General features: G+C 33.3%; 1 protein-coding gene across 1 annotated transcript in view; it reads right to left on the bottom strand.

The window, feature by feature from the left end:
- The window catches only part of TANC2 (tetratricopeptide repeat, ankyrin repeat and coiled-coil containing 2), a 477945-nt gene that overhangs the window by 283320 nt on the left and 171943 nt on the right, over positions 1 to 22682 (bottom strand). The window contains exon 6 of the mRNA XM_081272685.1: positions 10783 to 10965. Coding sequence (XP_081128811.1) covers positions 10783 to 10965 — 183 coding nt within the window. The remainder of the gene's footprint in view (positions 1 to 10782; positions 10966 to 22682) is intronic.

Here is a 22682-nt window from a genome sequence, read left to right as displayed (position 1 = left end):
CATGCAATTTCCCTTCTCTCTCCCTTTCCCTCCCACCTCTCGTCCCTGTTTAATGTTAATCTTCTTCTCATGCTCTTCCTCCCTACTCTGTTCTTAGTTACTCTCCATATATTAAAGAAGACATTTGGCATTTGTTTTTTAGGGATTGGCTAGCTTCACTTAGCATAATCTGCTCTAGTGCCATCCATTTCCCTGCAAATTCCATGGTTTTGTCATTTTTTTAGTGCTGTGTAGTACTCCATGGTGTATAAATGCCACATTTTTTTTATCCATTCGTCTATTGAAGGGCATCTAGGTTGGTTTCACAGTCTTGCTATTGTGAATTGTGCTGCTATGAACATCAATGTAGCAGTGTCCCTGTAGCATGCTCTTTTTAGGTCTTTAGGGAATAGACCGAGAAGGGCAATAGCTGGGTCAAATGGTGGTTCCATTCCCAGCTTTCCAAGAAATCTCCATACTGCTTTCCAAATTGGCTGCACCAATTTGCAGTCCCACCAACAATGAGCAAGCGTACCCTTTTCCCCACATCCTCGCCAGCACTTGTTGTTGACTTCATAATGGCTGCTGCTAAGCCTCAGGCTAGCATCATTCTGAACGGAGAAAAATTGAAGGCATTCCCTCTAAAATCTGGAACAAGATAGGGATGCCCTCTCTCACCACTTCTGTTCAACATAGTTCTCGAAACACTGGCCAGAGCAATTAGACAGACGAAAGAAATTAAAGGCATAAAAATAGGAAAAGAAGAACTTAAATTATCACTATTTGCAGATGACATGATTCTATACCTAGCAGACCCAAAAGGGTCTACAAAGAAACTATTAGAGCTAATAAATGAATTCAGCAAAGTGGCAGGATATAAAATCAACATGCATAAATCAAAGGCATTCCTGTATATCAGCGACAAATCTGAAATGGAAATGAGGACAACCACTCCATTCACAATATACTTCTGTATTTTTCATTTTGATTGTTCCTCTTAAATATTCTTCTATTCTCTTAATTTTTTTTAAAGAAATAGTTCATGTCTTCATTAAAAATTAAGCATTATATTTTTGTTTAGTTTTACTCATTTCTGCTTTAATTTTGTTGATAACCTTTGGGATTAATTTATTTTCAATACTTCTTATTTTATTATTATTTCAGAATTTATTTTCTATTAAAAACACTCATGGTAATGACTTTTTTCACAAAGTATCATTTTTACTGCATCTCATAAGTTTTAATACATAATACATGTTAACTTACTATTTTTTGTTGAAATTTTGGTTTATATTTTGGCCAAAATTTATTTTAAAACCTTTAAAAATTAAGAAGCAAAAAAATAATTATCACCCATCTTTTTGTTTTTATAGTCTAATTTTCAATGAAAATAATGTATACTGTTATAGACTTTTTATTATTAAATATATGATCAATTTTTATAAACAGTTCATACTGATGAAAAAGAAATCATATGATTCTTATTTGTTTTTTCAACATAAGGTTCTACCCTTACCTGAATTAAGTTAGTTAACTGCATTATTCAAATTCTCCATATCCTCCATGTCATTGAGCTACTCATTTTGTGAGGCATAAAATATGCCCTAAATATAAATTCATTAACTTTACCTTTAACAATGTTTACCATGTATAGTTTTTCTTTTTAAAAAAACATCTTTACTGAGATACAGTTCAAATACCATAAGATTCACCCATGTAATCATGTTAAGCAAAGTAAGCCAATCCCCAAAAACCAAAGGCTGAATGTTCTTTTTCATAAGGGGATGCTGAACTTTGCGCAAAGCGGAAGGAGTGTAGGGAGGATTTGTGGGAGCAGAAAAGATGGTGGAATGAGATAGGCATCATTACCCTAGGTACATGTATGACTGCACATATGGTGCAATTTTACAGCATGTACAACCAGAGAAATGAAAACTTGTGTTGCAATTGTATACAATGAATCAAAATGTATTCTGCTGTCATATGTACCTAATTAAAATAAATTAAATTTTCAAAAAAACTAACCCATTTAAAGTGTTCAATTCAGTGAATTTAGTATATTCACAGAGTTGTGCAACTATTACCATAATCTTAAATTAGAACATTTTCGTCACCCCAAATGAAATCCCACATCCTTTGCAATAACTCCCCATATTCCTCCCTCTTGTACTAGGTAATCATTAATTAATTAATGTTCTGTCTCTACAGATTTGCCTATTCTGGATATTTCACATAGTTGGAATTTCACAATAGTGGTATTTTGTGATTGGCCTCTTTCATTTAGCATGTTTTCAAGGTTCATCCATGTTATAGCATACATCAGTAAATCATTTATTTTTATTGCCAAATAATAAGGTCATACTACATTTTATTTGTCCACTTATCAGTTAATGAACATTGAAGCTGCTTTCACTTTTTGGCTATTATGAATACATCTATAAAAGTTGTGATAAGATTATGTTTTTCTTTCTCTTGGGTTGCTTTATTTTGATATCATGTTTTTCATAATGAAATACCAATGACAGTTGATAGCTACTTCATGAATTGTACCTATGGAGAATATTAAATAATTTTGGCCCTAGTTATTTCCTACATTTATTTTATTTGATATTATTACAAATAATGCCATCCTTTACATTTGCCTAGTATATATTTTCATTCATTTATTTGTAAGCTTTTTCTCATCTTGTTTTATGAGTATTCATTATAAATAACATCACTGGAAATGCTTTCTGTTTTTTGTCTTTCTGTATCTGCATTTTGATAATTTCTGTCTTTTTAAGGGAAGCTGACATCATTTATATTTCAAGTGGCAATTGACTTAAAATTATTTGACTTATATGTTTTTTCTTTCTTATTATTTCCTTTTCTTCAGTTTCAATTTTTACCATAACTTTACACATCATATAATCTGAAAGAAATGAAACCAGTATATTAAAAAAAGTGAATGACTTATTATTTTGGATTTTTCCATCAAGCTTCATTTTGGCATTTTTTGGGAAACTTTTTTCTAGCAGTGGTTGAACAGAGGTAGAAAAACAGGACTAATATATTTCAATGGACTACACAGAGTGAGACTACAACTGCCATAAATCTAACTATAAATAAACACTATAATACTATAAATAATACTTCCACTGTGTATAAGTGACTTCCATTCAAACATGAAAAAAATTAGAAAATTATTTTCTGCCTACAAACTTTTAGGTTAAACTCCCACAAAAATCTAAAAACAAAAAATTTCATTATCTTGCAAAATCTAGTGTGTGTAAACATCACAAAAGGATTATCCAATAATTTGTTGATATTTAGGAGCTCAAAAATCTAAAGTGGCAAAGACTCTCTTCTGGAGCAAACTCCTCAAAATTCCTCTAAATCCTCTTTTCAATTAGGCCTAGTCCCTGGCCTGCCTACAACAATTATGGCAAGAATTTTGGTAACTCAGTTTGGTAAGAATCCTTGATATCTGATTGCCCTGAAAATCCCCCTGACCTGGATACCCTTTCCTAATTTTCCATTCACACTGATTCTTCTTCCTTTCCCCACTCTGTTCCTTGGCTGTAAAGTCCCAACATTCTTTATCATACTTGGAATTAAACCCAGTTCTATATACTGAGGTCTCTTTCCCCTATTAAAATAGTTCCTGGCTTTACCACGTGATGGTCCATCTCCATTTTTTTTTAAACAATGCTAACTCAAAATAATTAAAATTATTTATAATTGATTAACAACACCCTAAAATACTCTACTTTGGTCTGGAAGACAATGGAAACAATATCTGCAAATTTAATTCCTTTACTCTGCTCCTACTACTGAGTTAATCTTGTAGTTTACATACAGCCTAATCTTTAACCTATAAACAGAGAATCTAATAAAATAGAATAGTTGAAAACTGAATTAGAAACAGTAACTGAATGAGAAACAGACATATCAGTTTAATTAGTGCTAGTATTTCAAAGATATTAAAAGTCTTCATACATATTTTCTTCCTTATTTTGGTACCAGGGATTGAACCCAGGGGTGCTTAACCACTGAGCCACATTCCCTGCCCTTTTTGTTTTATTTTGAGACAGGGTCTCTTCAAGTTGCTGAGGATCTTGCTAAGTTGCTGAGGCTGGCTTTGAACTCATGATTCTCCTGCCTCAGCCTCTCAAGCCGCTGAGACGACAAGCATGTGCCACCACACCCAGCAAGTCTTCATATATATATATATATATTTTCTGATTTAAACTTACAAAAATATGTGTTACCTAACAGCAATGATGGAGCTTAGACTGCCACACTTATCTGTGGTGTTGTGTGTGTGTGTGTATGCGCATGTATGGTACTGGGGATTGAACTTGGGGCCTCATGCATGCTAGGAAGCACTCTATTACTGGTCTACATCCCTGACCCTACATTTTTTAATCTAATAAAATTCACTATAATACACCTTGCATTCCAGAGCTTTTCTTAAATTTATAAGATATTTACTTGTGTGCTATAGTATGAATATACCCAAATAATCAGACTATGTAGACTAATATTATATATACATAGGCCCTTTATTAATTGGCTTTTCAATAATTTTCTTGAGATTCCATCTTACTCCAGTCAGAATGGCAATTATCAAGAATACAAGTAACAATAAATGTTGGCAAGGATGTGAGGGGAAAAGTACGCTCATACATTGCTGATGGGATGGCAAATTGGTACAGCCACTCTGGAAAGCAGTATGGAGATACCTCAGAAAATTTGGAATAGAACCACCATTTGACCCAGTTATGCCACTCCTTGGTATATATCCAAAGCACTTAAAATCAGCATACTACAGTGACACAGCCACATCAATGTTTATAGCAGTTCAATTCACAACAGCAAAGCTATGGAACCAACCTAGGTGACCTTCAACAGATGAATAAAGAAAATGTGGTGTATATATACACAATGGAATATTACTTAGTCATAAAGAAGAATGCAATTATGTCATTTGCCAGTAAATGGATGGAACTGGAGACTCTCATGCTTAGTGAAATAAGCCAGTCCCCAAAATCCAAAGGCCAAATGTTCTCTCTCATATGTGGATGTTAACATACAATAAGGTGGGGGGATACAAAATCACTGGATTACACAAAGGGGAATGAAGGGAAGGGAGGGGAGATAGGAATAGAAAAGACAGTGGAATGAATCAAACATAACTTTCCTATGGTCATATATGAATACATAATCAGTGAAACTCTACATCATGTACAACCACAAGAATGGGATCCTAATTAGGATAAAAGTTATACTCCATTTACATATAATATGTCAAAATACACTCTACTGTCATGTATATCTAAAGAACAAACAAAAAAATTTCTTGGGATGTCTATAAAACAAGACTATGTTTCCATTTTAAACAAGATAAAAATGAGAAGAAAAGTAACATTTAGTCACAGTTTATTATATGTCAGGTTGTATGTTAGGAAATCTTCACAACAATCCTGGGTTTTCTTTTCCTACACAATAGAATGTCTTGAACTCCAATATGTTTCCAAAAATTGTAAAGTATGGAAAAAATATTAACACATCATGGGTATACTAACATGTATCAGTTCAGGCAAAAAAACACTATGTATAGGCCCTTTTTAATGGCAAAAGAGCTTTACAATGATTCTTCCAGGATGTCCCTGAAATGAATAAATGTTTCCATTTAATTCATGACAAAAATAATACTTTAGCCATAGCTAGCTCCTGAGTATGTGCATAGCACAATCAAATCAGCCATTATGACTTATTTACCATCCAAAGTGAATTACACATTGTACTTTCAATCCACTGGCATCAAATACTCTAAAGATCAGGGCAAAAACAATTTTTACCCAGAGATTAGATAATAATCTATTTGATATTAATATTTAAAGCTTATTACTCAGAAAAGTAAACGGACTTTTTCTTAAGGGACTTAAGTTCTTCAAAAAATTTAAGTTACTTGAAGGCCACCATCCAAAAGCTCAGAACATATTTGACGTAGCTGACAGAAACTCAATTCCCAAATCTCCTGAGGACCTATAACTGCAGGGACCATTTTGACTATTTATTCTATGTCAGACACTGTCTTATGAGCTTTTCATGTACTCACTCATCTAATTTTCTTATTGATTCTATGAAGTTATTATTAATAATAGTAACTTCATAGAAGTTAATCTTATTACACAAGTTAATCTTATTAACCAAGATAAAAATGAGAAGAAAAGTAACATTTAGTCATAGTTGATTATATGTTAGGTTGTATATAATATTAATCTTATTTTTAGAAACAAAAATATTTGAGACTTTAAGAAAATTAGAGCAATAAGTCAAAGTTACAAAATTTGTTATGTGACATATGAGATTTTTGATTTTACCTAGTAAAAATGAAAATATTTTAAAAGATTATACAACTAAATGTTTATCATCCCTTTCCCTTCTGAGAGTTATTATCTCTCTATACTGCCACCAAATGTGTGCATATGCATGTTTATACATCAATTTACAATACACATGGATTCCTATTATTATTGATTGTATTTTCAGTTTTTGCCATGTAAACAATACTGTATATATACTCATATATACACACATTTTTAAACTTGTTCATTTGTAAAATAAACTCTTAGCAATAAAATTGTGGTATCTAGATTTATGTGCATTACAACAGGAAAATGGCATAAATTAAATGTTGAATGAATTAGCTATTGGCATTTTTATTATCTGTAGGTTAAGAAATGCTGAGGGTTTTGTGATTATTAAAAAAATCTCAGAAAGGGTTGTGAATTATAATCTGGAGATAACTGGAACCAACAGTGTCTGTACAGTCTCTCTCATATCTCCCTCAAGCACAGCAATACCCAAATAAACTAAATGAACCTTGAAGCCTGCTCATCAAATAGGTCTTCTAGTTTGTCTTTACTGTTTAGGCTATTTAGCTGCATCTTCTGTTACTTTGAACAAAGAAAACCATAGTTGATATACCAGAAGTCCATAAGAGGAATCTATTAACTTCTTTAAACTTCAGTTTTTCTCATGGTTAATATTATCTTCAGCACATTTTCCTAAGAGCAAGACGTTTAACTTTATGATTTACTCATGTATAAACTGGAGATACATGTGAAGAATACATGAGCTAATAAGTATATGGCACATAGTCAGCATTCAAATGAAAAATACAATAATTATTTTTTCTATTAATCATTTATAAATATGATTTTAAGAACATGTAAAGTTTTAAAGTTTCATCTGGTAAAGTTTCAAATACAGTTTTAAGCAAATACTAAATAATGTGATCACCAGAAGAATGATACAACTTTCCCTAGGTCATATTATTGTTAACCCCAGTTTTAGATGAAGAAATAGAAATAAACAGCAATACAGAAGCTAACTCAAAGGTAGAATGCAAACTCAAGCAGTCTGACCACATGGCTTGTGTCTCTCCTAACCACTTTTACTGTATTAATTTGTCTTTGTAGTGAATAGAGTGAAGTATGTATGCATTTTAAAATTAGCTTTCAAGTTCCAAATTATGTATGCTTATTCTTGAGCTGGCTTTTCCCTATTTTCACTACTTTCCTACAGATAAGTCCATTTTCAAATATATAGACTTATTTATGCAAAGGGGGTCTTCATATACACCTAGGTTGAAGGACTAAGATTAACATATTAAAGAGTACAGAGGTAACATAAGAAGAATGATAGGCCTACCACAGTGGTTCATGCCTTTAATCCCAGTGACTTGGGAGGCAGGAGGATCACATTTGAGGCCAAAAGCAGCAACTTAGTAAGGCCTAAACAACTTAGTAAGACCCTGTCTCAAAATCAAAAATAAGTAGAGGCTAGAGATGTAACTCAATGGTAAAGCATCCTGGGTTCAATCCTCAGTATCAAAAGAAATTTTAAAATATAATTTAAGATGAAAACATAAGTATACATCTTGCTGAAAATACAGACAATGACATTTAAAGATCTGGAAAACACATATAAGCTTAATGAACATGGGATATTCAATCTTTAAAATTAAAAAGTAAATCAAATCATCTGGCTTCTCATTCCTCCTCTGCTTAAAATCCTATAATTAAAGTAGGCTCCTTACCATGACCCTAAAAACTCACTTCTAGGTACCTCTTCAACTTTTTTCCTACTACTCTCCCCTCTGAGTATTCTGCCTAAGTCACACCTCCCTCTTTCCACTCTTTGGACATGCCAAATTCATTTCTGCTTTAGGATTTTTGTTAGGACATTTCTCTTGACATGGAAAACTCAGATCCCATATAGTCCCATGGTTGTCTTTTCTTAAATTTAGACCTCAGCTCAAATATTTCCTCCTCTAATTCTGATTATTCCATAGAAAGAAATCCGAAACCTTGCCTCTACCCTAGTCTCTATCCAATTCTCTATTTTATATCTTCAAAATATTGTCACTATCTAAAATTAAAGTATTTATTTATTAGCTGTGTTTATCAGTACCCCTCCCAAATGAAATATAAAATTGTGTCCTTCATCTAGTCCACTACATCTAGAGCAGTGCAGAGTATATGTGGGCTCTAAATAAGTATTTATTAAATTATGAAGTAAAAAGCACTGAAAAATAATGATCAAACCTCCTTGCTTATAATAGAGACAGAAGATCGAATGTTAGTGGAAATGGAATAATTACTACAGCCCTAATAGTCTCATCAAATTAGTGCATTTTGATAACTAAGACTAAGTAAGAACCATTCTCTGGAAAATACGTCTTTATGATCAGCTAAATTTTCACCATTAGACTTTCCATTTATTTATTCACAACAAAACATAAATAAGAAAGGAATAATAACTGATAAGTAATCTACTAGGTTTTAACTTTCAAAGTAATTTCATTCATTCTGGGTTAAACCACAAAATTCTTATCATCTTCTTTAATTGGGAGAAAAGTGGCAACAAAAACATTTTCATGTGTCTTTTTAAGGAAACAGATTTCTCTAATTCAAAAAATTTTAAGTGCATTCTCAATTTTTAAATTCTTAGGTCCTTGATAGTCATCAGTAAATAAAACTATTAGGTTCTACACACTTCAAACACTATACATTTAAAACTCAATATTTCAAAAAAAATAAATTAAAAAAAATAAAACTCAATATTTCATGTGTCTTTAATTCATTGTGCCCCTTCTTACTGCTTCACTATATCACCTCTGGGATATTAGGTATGTTATTGACTTTATTATTAAATGCATTTCTCTTTTAATAAATGTTGCCTATTTAAGTTAAAGTTCAAATTAAGATAGGTAAGTGGAATAGGAAGTGGAACCTCCAAATCCTCAGGTAATCCAGCTCACTTCTACATGGGAATTGAACTTGCAGTTTCTTAAAAAATAAAGCACATCACATGACAGCTATCAGATTTAGGTGTTCTACAACATAATATGCAATGCAAACAGATAAAACTTATGTTTGTGAAACTAAAGAAATAGTATATTTTGATAAAATTACAAAGAGTGGAAGTTTAATTCAGCTTAGAAGAATCTAAAAATTCCATTTTCCCTCCTTTTATTTTCTTTTGAATTGTCATATGATAATGAAATCTCCCTTTGGTCTAGCTCAACACCAGGTACACAGCAAACATTCATTATAACCTTAATTTCATGCTTACCTACACTCATAATCAATCCATACATATCAATTTACTGTCCTCAAGAATATACTGATAGTGTTAGAAGAAAGCTAACAAAGTGACCCAGGTTTAAGAATTTATATATTTATGAAAGTATTCAACTGTATCTTAAAATTTCTTCCCAGAAAAATTTAAGAGGAGAAATATTCATTTAATAAAAATTGAGTTTCATACCTAATGACTTGATCTGAATGAACAATACATATTATGAGATGATATTAAACTTGGTGCAATAACAAGACAACATTTATTCACCAAACAATTCTTTTCCTCTTCCTTAACTCTGGCATAAATGTTAAGCATCTCCCCGCAGAAGCCACAAGCTCCTAGTCCTTTTTGTAGATAAGGATGCTATAAGAAACTTCAGTAACCTGGCCCTTCTTCAAGTCTCACATTTTGCGGGATTCTTATGCATATGATTAAAAGTATTTTTTCTCTTGTTAAAAATAAACAAAGGGCTGGGGATATGGCTCAAGCGGTCTCGTGCTCGCCTGGCATGCGTGCGGCCCGGGTTCGATCCTCAGCACCACATACAAAGATGTTGTGTCCGCCAAATACTAAAAAATAAATATTAAAAAAAATTCTCTCTCTCTCCCCCCCACCCCTCACTCTCTCTTTAAAAAAAAATAAACAAAAATAAATTCAATGCAATTGACAATTTATGAATTATAGTACATATCCTAAGAAGTTGTACTAAGGTCCTACAGAGAAGAAAATATTTAAATCAGCTTTTATAGAGATGAAATACACAAATGATGATTTCAAACAAAATATGACTGACATACCTTTGCTGAACTATTAAGATCTTATTATCCTAAAATTACAATATCTCCATCTGTTAATCTGACATGAACAAGCTGATAAATGAAATCAGAACAACAGTGTATTCTGGCAAAACTGGAAACTTCCTGAAAATCTAGGAAAATATGTCCACAACAGATGGGTCACTTAGAAAATAAATATATCAATCTGTTAGAGTACTGTTCTAATTCCCTAAATGAAAATCAGTCAGAGCTCCACTTTTGAAGAGTCTGTGACTTTAGGAAGGCCAAAGAGGAAAAACCTAAAGATGCACATAAACACATCTGATCTGACCTCAAGTTCCATATCTTTACGTTTCCTGTTAAACATACTAAATTCAGGTAAAGTCCTTACCAGTTAACTTCTTCACAGGTTGGAGCCGAACACTGATAGACTGATGTGTGAGTAAGGGGGAGGATGGAAGAGAGCGAGACATGCCCTCCATAATCCGAATGTGCTGCATACCTTCACTCACTGGAAGTGGTGGAACAGCATAGTCTGGCTCAAAAGCACAGTCGCTTTCTGTGGAGATGCCACCTGTTAATAGGAAAGGATAGAATGAAAGAGCTAGTGAGAAAAGATTCTTACTTCCCTATTAAAATGTATCTTTTAAAGTGATTCAGAACAACATATACTAACATTGATTTTCACTGTGAGAAACTAAATAAGGCATTTTTAACACATTCATTTGTACACTTACTGCATACCCAACTCCAGGTCTACCTCTAGGAAATCAAAGATGAATAAAACAGGGTTCCTCATTAACAGGGGCTCACTGCCTCAGAAGAGATACAGTTATGTAAGGAAATAGTTATAGTACAACAAAATGTTAAAATTAGAGCTATGTTCTTACATTTTTCTCCTGATAGAATCTGAAAGAAGATATTTGCTTGCTTATCAATGTGCAATTGTTAGCAGAATTTCTGTAACTTTATCTCTTTGTCTCCTTCCCTAAAGAAACTACATAAAAATACAAGTGGGTAAGACTGACACTATCATATGGTGATCTTTTAATCTGCTCTAATTTTTGTAAGTAAAAAAAAAAAAGGAGAAGAAGAAGAAATAATTATATGCTGTTGACATCCACTTCTAGTGATGGTGGATTACATATTTCAGACCAACTTTTCCCTAAGACCCCTAGAAAAATATACTTTAAAAATCTTCCTGAAGTCAGTAGAAGATTAACAGCATGATGAAGAATTGCAAGGAAAAGACTGAAATTCCAGCATTTGGGGCTATTTTTTACTTAGTGGCATCAGAAAGGCTAACAAACTACTTATAGTTTTATGGCGCTAGGAGAACAACTATTAAGAGTCTAGGGCTCACCAAGGTGTGAAGAGGTAAAATTCTAACACTTTGATTGAAAGTTCAAAGGAGTAAATACGAACTAAATCTAGACTTGCCTTCACAGGGTCAACTCCAAATAGCTTCTACAAAATCAAATGTTGAAGGCAGTCCTATATTGCTAGGGCCCACCAAAAAACAAGCATAAATCTTCTTGGAGTATACCAACAACATTCTAGGTCTCAAAGTATCCATATTGTTTATCATGTTACTATCTGGCCCTTAATTAACAATAACAGAGATAAGATAACATGAACAAAAGCAAATTAGAAAAGTTATAAAATCAAGAAATAGTCTGACTAGAAATATAAAGTAAGGAACAATGAGGCATAAAAGTTAAAGTAGTATGTTTACATGTTTAGAAAATTAAAGTTCAGGATTTTAACAGAATTAGAATTATGAAATTAAAATTTTAATAGATGAATTTAAAGGAAGGTTAGACATAGAAGATGAGAGAATTAGTAAACCGAAATATACATTAGAATGATGAGTGAAGTATCAAAAAATAGATGGTGGATTCTTAGGTAAGTGTTACAGTTTGGATCTGGAATGCCCCCCAAAGGTTCATGTGTTGAAGTCTTCATCCCCAGCTGGTGATGATTCTGAGAGGTGGTGGAAACTTTAGGAGGTGGGCCTAGATAGAGGAAGTAGGTTACTGGGCATTCCTTTGAAAGATCTATTTTGTCCCTGGCCTCTATCCTTCTTTCCCTCTCCCCCTAGCTGCCATAAACTGAGCAGCTCTGTTCCTCCGTACATTGCCTGCCATGATCTTCTGCTTTGCTACATACCCAAAGTAATGGGGCTAAATGACTATAAACTGAAACCTCTGAAACTGGGAGCCAAAACCAATCTTTCCTTCTTTAAGTTGATTCTCTGAAGTATTTTGTCACATGATGAAAAGCTAAGTTACATAACATGACACCAAAAGAATAAGCAATAAAAGAAAAAAATAGATAAATTGGATTTCACTGGAATTTAAAACAAAAAACTTTTATGCAACACAGGATACTATCAGGACAGTGAAAAGACAACTCTCAGAATGGGAGAAAATATTTGTAAATCATATATCTGATAAAGCTCTAACATACAGAATATATATATTTGTGAATCATATATCTGATAAAGCTCTAACATGCAGAATTCCCACAACTCAACAACAACAAACAGCCCAATTTAAAAATGGGCAAAGAACTTGGATAAACATTTCTCCAAAAATAGGCATTAAAAAACACATGAAAAGATACTCAACAACCAGCCAGGAATGGTGGCACATGGCAGGATTGCAAGTTTGAGTCCAGCATGGGCAACTTAGTGACACCCTCAAAATAAAAAAACAAAAAATAAAAAGGACTGGGGATGTAACTCTGTGGTAGAGCACCACTGGATTCAATACCCAGTACTGGCAAACAAACAAACAAACAAAAAAACCCTCGATAATCATTACAGAAAAGCTAATCAAAGACAAAATGCATAAAATGTGGGTATACTACTTATACCCACTAACAATAGATTTTTTTTTAAGTGACCAAAGATAATGATGAGAAATGTGGAGAAATTAGCATCCTCAATCACTGATTAAGGAACATAGAATAGTGCAGCTGCTGCGTAAAATAGTTTGGTGGTTTTTCAAAAATTTAACATAGAATTACCATACAACTCAGCTCTTCTACTCCTGTATATATATCCAAAGGAATGAAAACAAGTGTTCAAGTAAAAACTTAAACACATGGTCAAAAAATGGGAACAACCTAAATGTCATTAACTGTTATATTGATAAACAAAATGTGGTATAGCTATACAATGAAATTACTATTTAGTCATAAAAGAATGAAGATCTGATTCATGGTATAATATTAAAAGCCTTAAAAAGATAATGCTAAGTGAAAAAAGACAGTAACAAAAAGCCACATATTCTATGATTCCATTTATATGAAATGTTCAAAATGGAGAAAACAAGGAAGACAAAGGAATCTAGTGATTTGCAAAGTCTAGGAGGAAGAAGAAATAGAAGTAACTGCTTGATAGATATAGGGTTTTCTTTTGGGATGATGAATTAAGTAGTAGGTGATGTTTACACAGCACTACAAATGTAATGAAAGCCACTGAATTGCACATTTGGGGTGGCGGGGAGGCAGTACTGAGGATGGAACCCATAGCCTTACACTAGGCAAACACTCTTCCTCTGTACTACACTTTCTGGTTACTGAATTGTACACTTTAAAATGGTGAATTTTATAGTATATAAATTTTACCTCAATAAAAAATTATATAGATATTTATCACTAACCATATATTTATTCAATTCAGAAATCTAGAAACCATTGTTCATTTCTTCCTTTCCCAGCCCTTCACAACAAATGAATTAGCATTTCTGCAGATTATCAATACAAAATATATTCCAAATCTGCTAAATTCTTTCCATTTCTCCCACCACTACCTTAGTCCAGAACACTATTATTTTTTCTCCAAAATTCTATTAGGAGAAATCTAGAATTTATTCTTTTTTCTTAAATTTCAGAAATTTTATCAGAAAGTTCTAACTTTTTCCTTCTCATTAGTCTCTGGGCCCTTTGGTTTACTATATTGAATAATTCTTTTCTTCCAACTATCCTCTCTTTCTGGAAGTCTGATCAGATGGATATTATGTCTCTTAGTCCAATTTTTCATGTCTATTTCTCTCATAATAGATTTCTAATGTTTAGACTTTCGTGAAAAAGACCTGATATGGATTTCTATAGAATTATAGAATTTTACATATTTATAAGCAAAAAGGCATACCACTAGTGCAATTTCCTGAGGAATACTTTTATTGAAAAAAAAATCATTATTTGATTTTTTAAAGCAGTGTATCTAGAAGAATGCATTTGACTTAGTAGAGTACCATTTTTCACTTAAAATGTTCCACTGTTAAAAATTAGCTGATAATTTTAGAATCTAGTAATACTCCTTAAGGAATCATATTGCAATTAGTCCAATTTGGCTGCCCTAGTTTACTTTTCAGTTTCGAAACATTTTCTTCCATTTTCTCTGTCCTATAAATTGTGTTTGAACTCATTGTTGCTACAAAGAAAAAACTGAAAATGTTTCAAGTAAAGAAAAGTACTGATGAACTTCACAGAACCTGAATATCAGTTCTCTTAGATAACTGGAAACCTCAAAATCTCAGTGTTTTGCAACAGATTTGTGTTATGTTCATTAATCTGTAGACTGACTGTGGGTCAGCTGATCTAGGCTGGGCTCCAGAGAACTGAGCTAGTTAACAGGATAATGGTCAGGTTCAAATTCACACCAATGTATTTTTAATATTGGACCCACCCACTGAATAGCAAATGAATACATGGGGCATATTGTTCTCATGGCGAATCAGAGGAACTCAGGAAGGTAAGTCAAATCAGAAAAGCCTATATAAGGCCTCTGCTCACTAACATTCCACTGGCTCAAGCAAGTCATGTCCCAGAATGGCATTAAAGGGCCAATAAAATATACTTGGCCCACACTAGTGGAAGCTACTGCAAAGCTCATGACAAAAGCAATAGTTGTACAGTTTTATAAAACAAAGAAGTAAAAAAAAAAAGTTATAAATCCAATTTACAATGATGTAAAGCAACATTTATTGGTGTTCCATATTACTAAATCCTTATTTTCCACTATTCTTTTTTCTTACCACTTTTCCTGCTTCAATCAACCAAATTAAAAGCTACAGAAATAATGCAATGGAGATATGGCAAAATAAAATAACTGCTTTTTTGACAGAAATAATAAAGTTACACTGCTGGCCACTTGATGGTTAGGTATTCAAAAGTTGAGCTAAGAAAGCCCAGAGAAGCTGGGCATACTGGCTCATGCCTTCTGAGGGAGGAATATTGCAAGTTCAAAGAAAGTCTCAGCAACTTAACAAGGCCCTAAGTAACTTAGCAAGACTCTGTCTCAAAATAAAATATAAAAAGGGCTGGGGATAGCCAGGCATGCTTGTAATCCCAGTGGCTCTAGAGGCTGAGGCAGGGGTATCATGAATCAAAGCCAGCCTCAGTAAAAGCAAGGCACTAAGCAATTCAGTGAGACCCTGTCTCTAAATAAAAGACAAAAAAGGGCTGGGGATATGGCTCAGTGGTTAAGTATCCCTGGGTTCAGTTCCTGTTACCAAAGGAGAGGGGAAAAAAAAAAAAAGCTCAAGAATATCAAGTATATGGATATTTAAAAAAATGTTAGGAGTAAACATGATTTAGTTAAAATTTCAGCCATCACTATGAAGTCTTATAATTTGACATAATTATTTGGTATTAAAGTTCAAGTTAATAATAAAGTTAATACCTATTCTAGGGAATTACCTTCTAATTTTTTCATTTACATAAGTAATCACAAATAAAACTTACAAATTAAGAAACTCTAACATGATAAATTCATTTGGTGATAATTCACTAAACTGTACACATGATTTGTGAATTTTTCAGTTTACATGTTATGTGTTAATACAATTTTGTTTTGTTTTGTTTTTGTTTGTTTTATTTTAAAGTACACAGGAACTGGGTGTAGTGGTGCAAGCCTGTGATCCCAGCTAAGGATCCTAAATTTGAAGCCAGCCTCGGAAACTTAATGAGACCCTGTCTCAAAAATAATAATTAAAAGGGGTTAGTGATGTAGCTCAGTGATACAGGAACACTGGGTTCAATCACTGGTAGCAGGGGTGGGGGTAGGGGGCATAAAGGAAAAACATAATATAGCACTGTGATAAAATGATCCCTCCCTCAAAAAAAAAAAAAAAAAAAAAACCAAAGAGCTTTTACATATTCTAGAAAGAAAGGGGTTTGCCTAATTTATTCAAATACCCTTCAAAGTCGGGGTTTATAGCTCTCTAACTTGGTAACATTCTTGCAAGTCCAAAAATCAGGCAGAAAACAGGCCCACAGAAGTTTAACAACTAGAACAGATTAATACAGTCAGATATTATGACTGTCTTTGTAGGTCTCTACAAAAAACTATCAGGGGAAAAAAAAGTGAGACCAGGCATAGTGGTGCAAGCCAGTAATCCCAGGGATTCAGGAGACTAAGACAGGAGAATCAAGACCAGCCTCCGCAATTTAGGGTGGCTCTAAGCAATTTAGTTAAGATCCTGTCCCAAAATAAATAAATAAAGTAAATAAAAAGGGCTGGGGATGTAGTTCAGCAGTAAAGCACCCAATACTTCTTCCCTCCAAAAGTGAGTCAGGCAAATTCACAGGTTGCAAATTTAGTGTACAAGAATCAAGCATCTTTCTATACTATAGTAATGGACATCTGAAAAATGAAAAATTTTTAAATTAGCACCATTAAAATAGGACCATGAAATACTTAGAAATGATTCTAAAAAATATATACAACATTTGTATGCTAAAAAGTACAAAACACTGACAAGAAAAATCAAAGACCTAAATGGAAAGATACACTATGTTCATGGATCTGACTATTCCATATCATTATGATGTCAATTCTCCTAAAAATGACTTATAGGTATAAAGAAATTCCAATGAAAATCTAAGGCAATTTTTTAGTAGCAATCAATAAGCTGATTTTAAATTTTGTATAGAAAAACAGAGGAATTAGGATAGCTAAAACAATTTTCAACAAAAAAATAAAGCATTGGTGTCCTCACACTAACCAAGTTCAAGACTAACTATAAAAAGTTACTGAAATCTAGGGCTGGGGATGTGGCTCAGTGGTAGAGCATCCCCACAGCATGTGCAAGGACCCAGGTCCAATACCCAGGACTACAAAAATTAAAAATAAAATAAAATATACTGTAATCTAATTAAATAAAAATAAAAAATACTGTAATCTAGAGAATATGTAGTACTAGGAAAAATAATGGACACACACAAAGTTACTGGAATAAAATAGTCCAGAAAAAAACTCACACTGAATGATTTCAATATGGTTTGTCCCCCAAAGATTGATGTGCTGGAAGGTTGGTCCTCAATATAATGGTATTGAAAGGTGGTAAATGGTATTTAAAGGACCTTTAAAAGGTAGGGCCTAATATGAGGCAACTGGGTCTGTACTAATCTCACAGGAATGGATTAGTGCTGTGAAAGTAGACTTTTTTTTTTTTAAAGGACAAGACTGGTCCTTCTTTAGTCGCTTCTACTCTTTCTCTCTCTCCCCCTCTCTCTCTTTTTTTTTTTTTTTTTTTGGTGGTGGTGGTGAGAATCAAACCCAGGGCCTCAAGTATGCTAAGCAAATGCTTTCCACTGAGCCACATCCCTTGCTTCCCCTTCTTAGTCTCTTGCTTCCTCCCTCTGTTCCAGTTATGAATGTGTGCCATCACCATATAATGTCACCATGTTGGTGATGCAGCTGGGGGCCCCTGACAGATGCTGTGTTATTCATGGATTTCCCAGCCATCAGAAAAACCAACAATTCTTATATTTGTCACAGAAGTTAAGTCAAAATGTAAACTGTTTCCTTAAAAACTGAAGAGACAGCAGGTGAACACAGAAAATTATAAGTTACCAGAGAGAAACCCATAAGCAGAAATCTCAGCAGGAGTATAGGGGGATAAAAACCTGAATTGTAATTGAGGAATTGTTGGAGTGTCAGTGTAGATTAGCCTGAGAGATTAGAATTTCATGCAGATCCAGTTTGGGAGGCCCTCCACACTTTTTTTTTTTTTTTTTTTTTTTTTTTAGTTTTACCTGTAGGAGCTTTAGGAGGTTCTCACAGTGAATATTGAAGAAAAATCCCCTTGTGCTTCTAGCAAAGGAAAGTGATAACATAATCATTATGAAATGCAAAATGCATCAGAAAATGTTATTATTCTTAACAAGCTTGCCCTCAGAAGAAACTATTTCACCAGAGCCTAACCAACCTTGCAGAAGGTAAATACCCAATTCCAGCCTGCTGGAGCCTTCTACACAGATGAATAAAAATAACCCCATCTCCTCCAGACATCCTGTCCTACCTAAGGGGGAAGAAAAATAACAACAACAACAACAAAGAAGCACTGATGAAGTTCACAGTGAATGGCACAGGCTTACCAAAAGACTGAGAATGAATCAAAGTATAAAAGTGTGCTTTCTTTCCGGGATAACACTACATTATGAAAAGTCTATTTACCACAATTCCTTTCACCCAATAAATAATGCTCACCTTTCAGCAAAAAAATTACAAGGCACAGAGAAAAGCAATATATACAGTTGAAGAAACAAAGCAAGCATCAGTAACAAACCTAGTTGTAGCAAGAACACTGAAATTATCAGACTATGTTAAATTCTAAGAAAGAATTTTTAAATGTAGAGGTCAAAAACACTAAAACAGAAATGAAGGAAGTCTTTGATAAGCTCATTAGTATACTGGTCATGGCCGAGGGAAAAAAATCTCTGGGTTTAAGGATATGTCAATAAAAACATTAAAAATTGAAGTTAGAAACAAAAACAAAAACCCAGAACAGAATACCCAAGAACTGTGGGACAATTATAAAAGGTGTAAATATGCAAAATGGGACTTACAGAAGAAGAAAAAAAAAGAACTGAAGAAATATTTGAAGCACTAATAACTAAGAATCTTCCCACATTAATGGCAAACAAAAAAATCAGAGTACAATGCCAAAACCATGTCCCAGCATATAATATGCAAACTGCAGAAAATCAAAGGTAAAGAAAATATCTTAAAGAAAGCAGAGGAAAACACACTTTACCTTTAGAGAAACAAAGATAAAAATTATATCTGACCAAAACTATACAATAGGAAAGAGGATAAAATATTTTAAATGCTGAGACAAATAGATAGATAGATAGATAGATAGATAGATGCTACCAACCTAGAATTCTGTACCTTGTAGAATTATCCTTCAAAGGTGAAGTAGAAATAAAGATTTTTCTTAAAAAATAAAAACTGAGAAAATTTGTTGCCAAAAAACCTGCCTTGCAAGAAATGTTTCAAGAAGTTTTTCAGGGAAGAGGAAAATGATATAGGTCAGAGAGTCTAGTCTACATAAAGAAAGGAAATGTGAGATCTATCTATCTATATATGTGTGTGTGTGTGTGTGTGTGTGTGTGTGTGTGTGTGTGTATAATAGTCTCCCCTTACCTATAAAGGATATGTTCTAAGACAACCAATGAAAGTTTAAAATACAAATAGTACCAAATCCCATATTTAGTATGTTTTTCCATACACACATGCACACACACACACGTATATGTATATATGCATACATACATATATCAAGTTTAATTTATAAGAGATGAAAAATAAATAGAACTATAACTGTAAAAAAACTTATATGAGAGCCAGTATAGTGGCGTATGCCTGTAATGTCAGCAATTCAGGAGGCTGAGCAGAAGGATTGAGGCCAGCCCCAGTAACAGCAAGGTCCCAGGCAACTCAGTGAGACAGTGTCTCAAAATAAAAATTAAAAAGGGTTGGGCTAGGGTTGTATGTAGCTCAGTGGTAGAATGCTTGCCTAGAACATGTTAAGCACTGGGTTCAGTCCTCAGAACCACATAAAAATAAATTAAAATAAATAAATAAATTAAAAGGGCTGGAGATATGGCTAGTGGTTAAGCACCCCTGGGCCTTTGGGTTCACCCATTACCAAAACAAAACCTTAGGTGAATGTGGTTTTTCTAATATCTTACTGTACAGCAGATCTTAGAATACAGATCTTGTATACCTCAGTATACAATTTTTTTCTTTCCTTATTGGGTCAAAAACTTTTACTTTCACTTTAAAGGAATCATTTTATAGCTTCACTACTCTTATACTTTGGGTGTATTAAATAAAATAAAAGAAGGGTTGCTTGAACACAGGCACCACAATAAGAATACAGTTGTCTACTAAGGGACTAATGGGTGGATGGCATATACAGCATGGATATGCTAGACAAGGAAATGATTCATGTCCTAGGCAGGATGGATAGGATAGCATGAGATTTCATCATTCTACTTTGAACAGTATGTGATTTAAAATTTATGAATTACTTATTTCTAGAATTTTCTCATTTATATTTTCAGGCCATGAGTTAATCATGGGTAACTAAAACCATGAAAAATCAAACTGTGAATAAGGGGGCACAATTTTATCATCTGAAAGTGGACTTGGATTAGTTGTCAATATATATTGCAAACTCTAGGCAAAACCTTAAAAATGTGAAAAAATGAGTATAACTGTAATGGGCTCAAGTGATCCTCCTTCCTCAGCCCCCTGGAAAGGGGAAAAATGGAATTATACAAAATGCTCAAGTAAAGTCCCAAAAGGCAGATAAGACGACAAAAATAGGAATAATGAAGAAAGGCAAGAAAAAAAACAGTAATAAATATGGCAGATGTTAATACAACTATATAAAAAACACTTTATGTCAGTGGTTTAAATATGCCAATTAAAAGACAAAGATTAGCTGGACACAGTGGTGCAACCCTGTGGTCCCAGGCACTCAGGAGGCTGAGGAAGGAGGATCACTTGAGCCCAGCAGTTCATGGCAAGATGCCCACTCAAACAAACAATTGGACAGACTGTCACCTTGAGTCAAAAAACTTTAAGCTTACAAGATATCCACTTCAAATGTAAAGATTCATTTAGGTTAAGGGGCTGGGGTTGTGGCTCAGCTCTCGTCTCTCACGAGTGGAACCCTGGGTTTGATCCTCAGCACACATAAAAAATAAATGAGTGAAATAAAGGTATTGTGTCCAACTATAAAATAAATATTTTTTTTAAAAAAGATTCATTTAGGTTAAAAGTAATAATGATGAAGAAAGATATACTATGTTAACACACTAATCAAAAGAAAGTGGGAGAGGTTATATTAATTTCAGACAGGCAACACTGAGAAGCAAAGGGGAGAAATCAGAGATAACACATAATAATAAAGGTGTAAATTTTACCCAAAGACACAATGGTCTTAATGTGTATGTACCTAACAACAGCACAAAATAACAGGAGGCAAAAACTCATAGAACTTCAGAGAGAAATAGATACGGACACTATCATATTTGGAGACTTCAATAGTCCTCTATCAAAGATAGATACAGGAGGCAGAAAATTAGCAAGGACATAGCTAAATTCAACAGCAGCAGTAGAATATACATTCTTTTCAAGCTCATATAAAATATTTATAATAGATGACATTCAGACCTTAAGACATACCTTAACAAATTCAAAGAATGAAATTAAACTGAAAACCAGTAACAGAAAAATAGCTGGAAAATCACAAAATACTTAGAGAATAAATGCCACACATTTAAATACACATAGGTCAAAGAAGAAATCTCAAAAGAAATTTTTAAATATTTTGAACTAAAGAAAAAGGAAAACACAAGTGTTCAAACTTTATGGGATAGAGTGAAAGCAATGCTAAAATGGAAATTTACAGCACTATATAATACATAATATTATATAATAGAACAGAAGAAAGATCTAAAATCAATACTCTTTAGGAAACTAGGAAAAAGAAGAACAAATTAAATCCAAAGTAAACAAAAGGATAATACAAAAAAAAAAAATAGAGCAGGAATCAATGAAATTGAAACAAGAAAATCAATAGAGAAAATAAATTAAACCAAAGCCTGATTCTTTGAAAAGAAAAAAAAATGAAAAGGTCAATAAAATTGATAAGCCTCTACCCAGACTAAGAAAAAGAGAAAGAAGTCACAAATAACTAATCAGAAATGAAAAAGGGGACGTCACTATACCTCTCATGGATAATTAGGGACTATTATGAATAAATTCATGCTAACAAATTTGATACTCTAAATGACATGAACCAATTTATTGTAAGTTATAATTTGTCAAACTTCTCATACAAAAAAATAGACAATCTGAAGAGGTAATATCAGATCCTAAGAGAATCCTCCCTTTCTGGTTTGAAGAAAAAGAAAGTTGGCTATATTAGGCAGTTTTCCATTGCTGTGTCAAAATACCTGAGATAATCAACATAAAACCAA

Source organism: Spermophilus citellus (assembly GCF_964194105.1).
Source record: "Spermophilus citellus genome assembly, chromosome: 17".
In the NCBI taxonomy this organism is placed as follows: domain Eukaryota; kingdom Metazoa; phylum Chordata; class Mammalia; order Rodentia; family Sciuridae; genus Spermophilus; species Spermophilus citellus.
Note: the sequence above shows the minus strand (reverse complement) of the source record. Positions and strands in the feature narration are given on the sequence as shown.